Source organism: Alligator sinensis, unplaced genomic scaffold (assembly GCF_000455745.1).
Source record: "Alligator sinensis unplaced genomic scaffold, ASM45574v1 scaffold1035_1, whole genome shotgun sequence".
NCBI lineage: Eukaryota > Metazoa > Chordata > Crocodylia > Alligatoridae > Alligator > Alligator sinensis.
The window spans coordinates 152,074-162,768 of NW_005842555.1; the positions used below are offsets into that span (position 1 = coordinate 152,074).

The 10,695-nt window shown below is 42.8% G+C and overlaps 1 protein-coding gene across 1 annotated transcript in view; it reads right to left on the bottom strand.

Moving 5' to 3' along the window:
• Window positions 1–10,695, bottom strand: part of CLINT1 (clathrin interactor 1) — a 47,794-nt gene that overhangs the window by 4,845 nt on the left and 32,254 nt on the right. The window contains 2 exon segments of the mRNA XM_006032195.2: window positions 3,716–3,793; window positions 8,883–8,964. Coding sequence (XP_006032257.2) covers window positions 3,716–3,793; window positions 8,883–8,964 — 160 coding nt within the window.

Below are 10,695 nucleotides of genomic sequence, written 5' to 3' on the forward strand. Positions count from 1 at the left end.
AACATTTCTGCCAAACGAGAGCTGTTACATTGTGCTGCAGCTTGCATCTCACCGCGACGTTGTCCCTCAGCTTCTAGCGACAAACAACATTACTGCAACAGGGGAAGAGCTCAGAACACGAATGAATGCATAAATCACATCCGCTCTCCAGCTTGTTCTCCATGTAAGCAAAGGAAAAGGCTTAACCTGCACAAAGCCTCGGCAGATGAAGCCGATACAAATTTCAAAGTTACCTGACCTATACACCTGGCTATAGTTACTATAATCCACGCACCTGGCAATTTCCTAGAGCTGTATTTTGTCTAGTCAAAGGCAACTGCAGTAATATTTTACATCCCACATAAATACTTTCTAAGAACACCTGTGCATTCAAGCCTTGTTTTAATTATCTTTACCTCTACTAGCATATTAAAATTTAAACGGTGGAAAATAGGGGCAGGAGGAAAGCAGTAAGTTGGTTTACAAAACCCCAGCACTACCAGCAATTTTACTGCAAGAAGTGGGCTAATACTCATTAGCTCAGGGCCTTACTAAAACATCTGCTTTGATCTCCCTTACAAAAGGGACTGTATTGGAGTATTTCAATTAGTACCGTGTATTAAAAATTTAAACCCACTTTAAGTATTCCTGATGGATAAGTAAACGCTGAATGTGCTGATTCTCTGTGTACTCAATGCACAGGTCTGAACACACAATAATGGAAGTGGGGGTAAGAGGAAGAAGGTTTTGCCCCTTTCTGTAGAACTTCATAAAAGATGATTAATCAAGGAGAAAGGGATTTCTAGAGGGGCTTATACTGTTCAAGAATGATTAATCATTTCACAAGATGCCTGGTCCTTTGCATAACGATGATCAGAAAAGATTAATCATGATAATGCAGATAAAGGATTGTATCATTTTAGGCTGTACTAATACGCAAATTATTTGCATAGTAGGCGGCTTTATTTTGCCAAAAAACTTTGTTTTGAGCAAGTATCACTGTAAGGAAGCCCATAAAGTAGGGCAGTGCTATTCTAAACTGTCAACTGAAACACGAAAAATCTATGTTAACTAAAAGGTGCTCTGCCATTTCCTAACATAGCACACACTGCAGAAAGTTTGCAGATGCTAATGCTGACCTAGACAAATTGGAGGATTGAAGCAAAAGAAATCCCCTGAGGTTCAATAAGAAGTGCAAAGTCCTGCACTTAGGAGGGAACAATCCCCTGCACCGGTGCAGGCTGGGAGCTGACTGGCTGGGCAGCAGCTCTGCAGAAGAGGGACCCGTGGGTTGCAGTGGACAAGAAGCTGAATAGATATGAATGGTGTGCCCTTGTTGCCAGAAACCTAACAGGATCCTGGGCTGCATTGGTAGAAGCATTGCCAGCAGATGGAGGGCAGTGATTGCTCCCCTCTATTCAGCACTGGGGAGGCCACATCTGGAGTGCTGTGTCCAGCTGTGGGCCCCACTACAGAAAGGATGTGGACACATTGGAGAGAGTCCCGTGGAGGGCCATGAAAATGGTTCGGGAGACTGGGGGACAGGACTGGTGAGGAGAGACTGAGGGAACTGGACTGATTTAGTGTGGAGAAGACAAGACAGAGGGGGACTGAATAGCAGCCTTCACCTCCCCGCAGGAGGGTTACAGAGAGGATGGAGCTGAGCTGGGCTGGTCTCAGTGGGGGCAGATGACAGGACAAGGAGCAATGGGCTCCAGCTGCAGCAAGGGAAGTTGAGGTTGGATATTAGGAAAAATCTCTCTCATGAGGAGTGTGGTGAAGCACTGGAGCAGGTTACCCAGAGAGGTGGTGTATTCTCCATCCTTAGAGGTTTTGAAGACCCGGGTAGACAAAGCTTTGGCTGGGATGATGTAGTTGGGGCTGGTGCTGCTTGGAGCAGGGGGTTGGACTAGATGTGATCTCCTGAGATCCTTTCTAACCCTCCTTTTCTATGATGCTATGAATGCACAGGCAGGCTGGCTGATGGTCAGCCACAGAACTGCTTTTATTAGTTTTAGAACTGTCAGATTTAAATATTACTAGTGCAGAATTCCTCATCTTCTCAACTGCATTTCACTTAAGTAAGATTTGCAAGAACAGGCTCACTTGTTTTTTCCATGTTGCCCTGTATTTTTTTTTGGCCACCTAGAAGCACTGGATATGTGGTATCAGTTGGTTGCTGGAAGCAAAGCACTCATCTTCCACTGACCGACTGAGCCATGAGAAGAGGATGCAAAGAGGCACAATAAAAACACACAGCTATCTGACCTAGCTTGATTAGCTTTCCCTTTAAGTATTCAGCATCACACAGCACAGGTGCTATTTCTTTTGGAAGACCATGCCTCCACTACTCTTTGTTGAGACATCTTTAAGAGTTTGAAGAAAGCTGTTCCTTCCTCCTTCTGTACTCCAGTACCCTTCTCAACAGCTCCTTTTCCTTCTTGGCATGACTCTCTTTCTGAACCTTGTAAACAACTGCCAAACTATACAAGGACACTGCCCAGCTTCAGTGAAAGTTGTATGTTCTCATCTCTGGGCTGAACTCATTGGGGTTGTCCCAGAACACGAAGGGCATAAAATGCAGGCCCCCGAATGGATGCATAACCCCCACTGCACCCTGAAGCTTTGGAAAGTATTCCCCAACACACATCTGCCAAGACCGCTATGCCCTTGTCTCTCTGTTCAAACCATTTCAAAGGTTTTGTTAATCTAGGGAGACAGGCGGGATTTGGGGATCTCTTTAGGGACTGTCATTTGTCTGGCACAGGTGGGCTGCTATTCCTCATTGCATGTGATCCTACTTTCATAGGCAGATTGCTTCTGGGGGTGGGAAGTTCTCTCAAGGTTGAGTTCCAACCTGCTCGTACCACAGCCACTGCTTAGGTTGAGATTTTGGTGGGATCTAATATTCTACTTTCTATCAGGACTCCCAGCATCCCAAAATCCTCATGAATATTCAAAGAGCCTCCCAACGTAGTTCTCTTTCCTGTTCCAAAGCCCTTAAGACGTGCAAAACCTAGAACGGGTCCCTGCCACAAGTCTGCTGTTTGTCCTCACGCCGCGAGGAAGGCCCTTCAAGCCACGTTTTGGCCTGTGATTATAGCTAAGCTAATGTACTCTTTTTTGGAGCTGGGCTATCATCAAGTGTTTTATTGAAATATTGCTGTTCCACCAAAGCAATTATTTTTTTTAATGTTTGCATCTATCAGAGAAGAAGCTTGTAAACTGTTGGCTGGACTGATTAGGAGGGGGCTGAATGCCTTTTCTGAGGAAGAAGAGGTTGTCAAATAACCCTGAACAGCAGAAACATTATTATGAACAATAATAATCGGAATAGTTCTATTAGCAACAGCCAAAGCATCTCTAGTCACTTAGGAAACGCAAATACTGTCAAGCCTGGAGCACTCATCATACCATTAAGCCTCCTATTAAAACAACTTCTCATTCCCATTTCCAAATATCATAAAAATGCAAAGTGCTTTTATAGCGTGTAGGTTTTCCTTCTGTTTTGTAAATGTTTTTTCACCCAACAGGCTAACCCAATCTGTTGAGTACTTTGAGTAAGTTTTACCAACTTCAATTTCCACCCTAAAAGACCCCCACCCTTTCTTGTGATGGCTTAAAACAGAACGAAAGTCCAGATTTCGAATCTGTTTAACTGAAACTGTAATTTCACTACAATGAAAGCTACGCCGGAAGTGCCCACAGCACCTTCTCGTCAGCAGTCTTCTCCTACCTTGTGATGAGGGGAAGCTTGCTGAGGCAGCAGCAGAGCTGAAGTCGGCAAATCCCCCAAACGGGTCAGTCGATCCACCTGGAATGGGGCAAAAATCGGAGTGCCGTTACGGGATCTTGGAAGAGTGTCCACCCAGCCACTCCATGAGGGATCTCACTGTACTCCAAAACCTCTGCATTTAGTCATGATATATCAATACAGCAGATAGGTCTGTGCCATCTTTCTGGTTTTATTAGCATTACTGCGAGTCTGGGATGACAAATTTAATTATTTCCGCATATAATGAAGATCTACTTGGACTAGATGTGACCTCCCAAGATCCCTTCCAACCCTCATTTTCTCTGATCCTATGATCTAGCGTATATTTTGGTTGTGCCATATATCTCTCCTAAATATCCAAGTTTAGGTTGGATATTAGGAAAGACTCCGAGATTTATAAGACCCGGGTAGAAAAAGCTTTGGCTGGGATGATGTAGTTGGGGCTGGTCCTGCTTTGAGCAGAGGGCTGGATTGGATGTGACCTCCTGAGGACCCTTCCAGCCTGAATTTTCTCTGGGGAGTCATCAGTGAACACAACTTACTTCCTTAGTTCTTCCTAAATTAATTTGCAGAGATTGAAAGATATGAAATGATGTAGCGCTGTTCTAGTTCAGCAGAAATATTAATAAGAACTTATTAAATTAAAACTTCAGAGGCAGAAATATGTAAAAACAAAAACCAGTTTCTAGAAGATTCCACTTATTATGCCGCTGACCATGAAAAATTCAGTCGTCTTATATTTAGTTTTTGTGTTACTTAAAGCATGAATGATTCGGTGATGATCCTGGATTCAAGATTTCAAGGGCAGAGCTTGCACTGGTGTTCATTTTTTTATAAGTTTGCTTCCTTTCTAAAGCGAGCACGACAGAAGTCCAAACCACACATTTGCAAGCTACCAAATAAATTATTAAGTCTCGAATACAGTATTGTAACTGTTTTTCATTAAAGCATATTAAACCAAGCTACAAAAAGGAAGGCACTTTAAAAGCTATGGATGGGACAACAGATGAGATAGAAGGATGGTTTCCTTGCCAAATGCCAATTTGCTTTCCAGTCTAGTCTTCTTATCCCTTTCCCCCTATAGTTTTTAACCGGCCGGTCTACTGACCTGAGAATACCAAAGAATTGACCTTATTTTGTTTGTCCTTAAAGATTTCACCTCTGAACACTCGCACCCTTTGGAGTAGCAGCAGCAGTTCAATTATTGTGCTTTTAGTGTTATACATACATTATACAGGTTACATCACAGCTGCTTAGCCTGCAGTGCTTAGAAACTAGCCAGGTGGGACTGGAACATCTGTGCTGCACTCAAACACCACCAGGGACAGCTTCCAACATCTGGTGCCATTTCTGAATTGTCTTATCGCTGCAAGACATTCTGCCCCATCTGCTACTCTCAACTGGGTTAATTAAACTAGAACCATCTCCTTTTTAATAAATGGCTAGCAGTAATAAAAGGAACAATTCAGTTTCTAATGCATGTGTACCTGTATTTCTTTTTAATGTTATTTTATTGTAGACAATATCAGGGAGGCATGACTGTTTTTCAAAAAAGAAATGGCCTCTATCTGCAGATTGTGTATGATTTAATAAAAAGCAGCAAACAGAAAGCAAGAACAGCACTTCTGAATTCCCGGGAAAGGGTCGTTCATTCCTGTGCTGCCTTTTTTTAAGAAGGAGTTAAGATATTTCAGTGATGGGATGATGCAAACCTCAACAATTATGGCACACTTTGCATTGACCATGTTTATCTAAGGTACTTTTTAAACCGGCTGTATACAAATGTAAAGAAATGTCGTGCTGGATAGTAACACAAAGGTGAATGGGAGGTAGCTAAATAGCAAAAGCTGGAAACTCAAATGGTCGAATTTACCAGCTGAGTCTACTGCAAGGTAAATATTTTTATGGGAATCTCATTTGGTCCCTGTTAAAAAAGGGGTGAATTACTGATTTCTCTGCCTTTTCTTGCACACAGAATTGGCAACAGGGGCTCCCTGCTCTCTGTTATGCCAAACCATGTCCCCAGCAGAAATACTTCTCTTCCAGGCCTACAGTGAAATCTCACAGCCACAAAGGTTGTTATACAAGATGTTAACAGGGCTGAAGGTCCAGGAGACTGATGTTAAACTTGCACCTAACCTCAAATCTAAAGAGGTTTTGGGGGTTTTTGGGAGAGGAGGGGGAGTGGGAGGGGTGCTGATTATTCTCCATGTTTGTGTTAATTCTCAGTCTTGGCAGCTTGTGCTCGCTCTGTTTCATTTTCAAATTGAACATTTCACTCAAGAGGAAAGAAACAAAACCTGTGCTCACAGCAATAAGAGCAGTCCCCAGAGGGGGAAATCACTAGGCTAGAGGTAAAAGACTTAGTCTCCAGTCATCCTAAACAGAAGTAAGACTGGCTAGGTGCCACATGGATACAGCACCTTTCTGCTGGCATCACTTCTCTAAGCAAATCTGCCTTTCCAGCCAAGCTGTAACTTGTACAAGTTTAGCTATTTGTAAGTCTTGAACCTCAGCACTGCTTCTCGCTTGAGCAAGTTTTGCCGCATCTTCCCACGTTTCAAAAATTAAGCATTTGCAGCATCTACTATGCTGCAACACCACATGCAGATGAGTAAATCTCTCTACAGACCCTTGAACTCGTGGTATTTTTCTGCCAATTTCTTTACAGGAAAATCAAAGCCTCCTTGCAGCCCCTTCATTGTACCTTGCTTGACAGAGGGACTGTCCCCACACCCCGTGCTGCAAGGAGCATACTGGTCATCAGAAGTGACCTGCATGTGAAGGACAGTGCTAATCCTCACAGTATGAGCTAGTCTCAAGGATTCCCATGTGAGATCTGTTGCTATAAATGAACTCTTTCCATCTGTCTTCTCAGGTCAGCACAGAGGTTATTTACAATGACTAGCAGTTAATGCACCTCTTAGCACTGTTCCGAAATGCTGCTGTGAAAAAAGGGGGCGGGGAGGGAAATAGCTTTACCCAGCACAGAAAGAAAATGAGAAGCTCAGAGACGTGGAAACGGGGAAGAATACAAGAGCTACATTTGTTTGAAACGCAAGAAAGGTTGGCTTCTCTTCCACCCAGGAGAGCACACGAACACCAACAGACTCTCCCTAAGCCTGAAGAAGGGTGTTTGTGCTGGGAAGCTTGCAAAGAACAGATTTTCCAACTATTTAACTGGTCTGATAAAAGATACGCATTTACCCAAAGCACCTTGTCTAGCTTAAAGGAGACATTCTGCTTCGTTTACTTTTTTAGTAACTAGAAAGGCTTTAAAAGCCTAGCCAGTTTCTTTGCCCAGATGGAAGTGGCCATGTTGCAAAGTACGGGTGGCCAAAGTTTTCAAGACAACATAAACCATGGGTATGACCGAAACCTAAAATGCCTGTTTCAGCATGTTCTTGCAGGAGATTAAAACCCCAAGGAATCCTGGCATCTCCAAGACATGCAACACATCTGAAACTAGATTTAAAAGGAAAAAATCCAGCAAAATAGGCTTTTCAGTGAAACTTGAGACACAATATACTGTGAAAAGACAAGTGGATTTTGCTTCTGAAACATCAGGATGACTATGGATCTAAACATCCTCAGAGGAGCATGCTTAAAAAGCTTATTTGACCTGTCTTTCCCACAATACAAACTGTAGAAAATCATTAGTGTCATGGACGTGGAACCAGAAATCAAGACAGATGCCTGTTTATCGTTCAACTTTGTCCAAAGGAACAAACAACTGGCAAGAGAAAGACTTTTAATATGTTAAACAGAAGTTTATTTGCTGTATTTGCTTAATATTTACACTACAGCCACGCTCACAGCCCCAGGCAGGCCTGGGACCTTTGTGGCTGTTGCATGTGCAGTTGAACCACCAACTATCCTGAAGGTCTTACCAAGTTTCTAGTGTACAGTGAGGGGGCCCATTCACCCGCAATACTAGCTAGGCACTGATCCTCTAAGATTCACAGACAAAAGGCCAGGTAGGGCCCACATCTGTTAGGAAAGTATGCTTTAAGAGATGAAGACTTGTTTCCCAGAGTAAGCCTAACACTATCTTTGGTCTCCACTAGTTGGATTTGAACCAGGCCACTAAAATATTAACCCTCCTCCCTCTCCCAACCAGTTATGCAGATAACAACCTAGCACTGTTTCTGTTGAACTAAAACAAAATTTTGGTTGCAAATAGAGAAAGTAAGTGTCTGACAAGGGCTTCTTGACAACTAAGAAGGGGCACACTAGTGCCTAACGCTTCCCTTTGCTCCAAGCGATCTTGATACCAGTGAGGGGAAAAGTTACATCGAGATACTTCTCCAGTTAATGTTTCTCCAGTTGCTCCAGTAGAAATGCCAAACATGCATGAAAGAGTCCCTTTAATATTGTATGCTGGCCCCAACTGCAATGCTTGATATCAAAGATCAGTAAGCATGATAGTAAGTCTATGGCATGACGCTGGTATTTTTCTTTTAAATCAGCTCCAAAGTGTATCTGTATTTCCCAGGCACTGAAATTAAGGGTTGCCTGAAAGAATAACTGTAGTTTGACTGTTCAACAACAGTTAAAACACTAATACAAGCACCGTGGATTTAGATTTCAGTTCAGATTTAAAGAGTAAAGGGCCATCATTTTTTGAACAGAAATTAAACATCAGAGCAATATTTGCTTTTCAGTATTAAGGTTGGGGTTATCCAAGGGTCAGGGTAACACAAGATAAAAGAAGAGAGCTTGCTTTTGCCACATACAGTACATGTGGCTTGTGAATGGAAGTCATCCGTTTCTATAGCTGCCTATTCCCCTAACTTGTAACACGAGAAATGTTTAAAGTTGACTGGATTGTTCTTGCTTTTAGAATTAATTATAAATAACTCTGCATTATAGCCCATGCAGTTCCTGACAGACTGATTTAGTGGTTAACCTTTGAAATGCAAAGGTTATTAGTTCTATAATATGGTATTTTGCGTCCCATTATATAAAACCATATGCAACGCTACATTTTTAGGGTACTTGCCACATTTCTTAGATTCTCATTTTCTATCTCTTCTCCTTTATTTCCTACATTATTAAACCACACACTTGTCCACAGTCATCACACATATTGTATGAGCCAGTGAAAGAAAACAAAAAGGCAGCTTACCCGCTGAGACTGGCTGGCTGGCACCATCAAACAGCAGATCTACTAGGTCATTAGATGACTTGCTGCCGGAGGGTACGGAAGCCTAAAAAACAAAACAATTTATCAGCTTCTTTTTAAAAACCACCACTGAAGAGTCCCCTGCAGTCAGGACGCAAGGAACAAACGCAAGAAGTTTGTAAAAAGGAAGCCCAAACTGAAAGGAAATGGCATTTGTTTGAGGATAAGAGAACGGTCCCTTTGGGAAAGGGAGATCACTGGTGCAACACCACTTGGCATTCATATAACTTCCTTCGTCTTGGCTTGGACCAGGAAAAGGGTCACCCCCTTTGCTGCTGCTGGGTAGCTGTCTATGCTGAACAAGAGAGTGAGAAGATGTGAGAATTGGGGCAAAGTGCAGGAGTGACTGGTAGTTTTCTGATGTCCCGACCATGGCATAAAACGCCTGAACAGATACAGATACAGATGAAGACAGCCAGCCTGCTCTGCTTTAGTAGAATCGGTTTCAGAGAATGAGAACTTAAAGACGGGCTGTAGAAACCATCTGGATGCGACAGAAAAACAGATGCCAACTGAGCTTACAAAAGTCAGTTTAAGATTTGTCTGATTACCATACACAGAGTGGAAGTCTTTATGTAGATACTTATCCGGGGATTAAAAGAAAAAAAAATTGTTTGTCAGAATAACGATTCTGCTTTGAAAAAGTCTGGAACAAAGCACCTCCATGGTGATTTACAACTGGAGTGAAATAATTATCCTGATAGTGTTGTACCAGAACAAGCCACCAGGTAACGGGAAAAAGTTGTTTCAGAAGCTGAGAGATGAATTGTTTTGTGAAGCTTCTCAGAAAAGGCTGTGTACAGACAAGCGGTCACATTAGAATTAATTATGAGAGACGGGGACTTAGGATGTATCAGCTGTTCTGAGGCAACTATTCATGTGCTCGCTATTATCCAGTGGTAAGTGATAGCTGAACTGGGGCAACTTGCCCCTGAATAAAAGAAAGCTAAGGTGCCCTAGTTCAGCTTTCAGCTACCATGAGGTTACTACAGGAACACGAACAGTGACCGTGCATCAGCTCTTTCATGGTGCCGAGCCTACCTATTCACTTTAGAAGTGAACGTGTGTCTGTAAACTACAACTTGTATTGGCAACTATAACTCTGACGCGACTAAGGCCAGATCTATGCTGCCTCCAGGTCAGGCCTGGGACCACTGCTAGGGATGGCACCCCAAACCTAAATTTCTAGGCTTCAGCTCAGCTAACATAGCTAGCTTAGAGCCCCCTACCAAGGGGTGCACTCAAGGCAGAGTAGTGGCTGGGGTCACTCTATGCTAAACCATTTGGACTTTAGCATATGCCGGCTACGAGTAAGTGTTTAGGGAGCGTTTTTCAGCAGCAGAGCAAGCACTGAAGTAGTGCTGAAAAGCCCTAAGGAACCCTGCCTTGGCAGGCAAAGGAGACAGCAAAAGGAGGATATGGAGGCCAGCCTTATAGCATGGCAGCTAAATGCATCAGGAAATATATGCTTCTCACAATAAGTCCTGCTGTTAAGCAATTATTCTCTTGAAAAACAATTCCTTTTCTCAGTTAACTAATACTAGAGGCAGCTGGAAACTGCAAAATATAATTTGGGGCTGGAAAATGCCAATTGGTCAAAATGGTTTGTGGCAGAAGGGTCTGTTCCAACACATCTCCCAAAAAGAAAAAAAAACTTGAAAAACCCTTTGAAAATTGTTGACCCAGTGACAGACAGACTCAGATTTCCATAAACAAGCTTCCGAGAAGGAATGTCACCGGCTCTTTCTCAGACGAA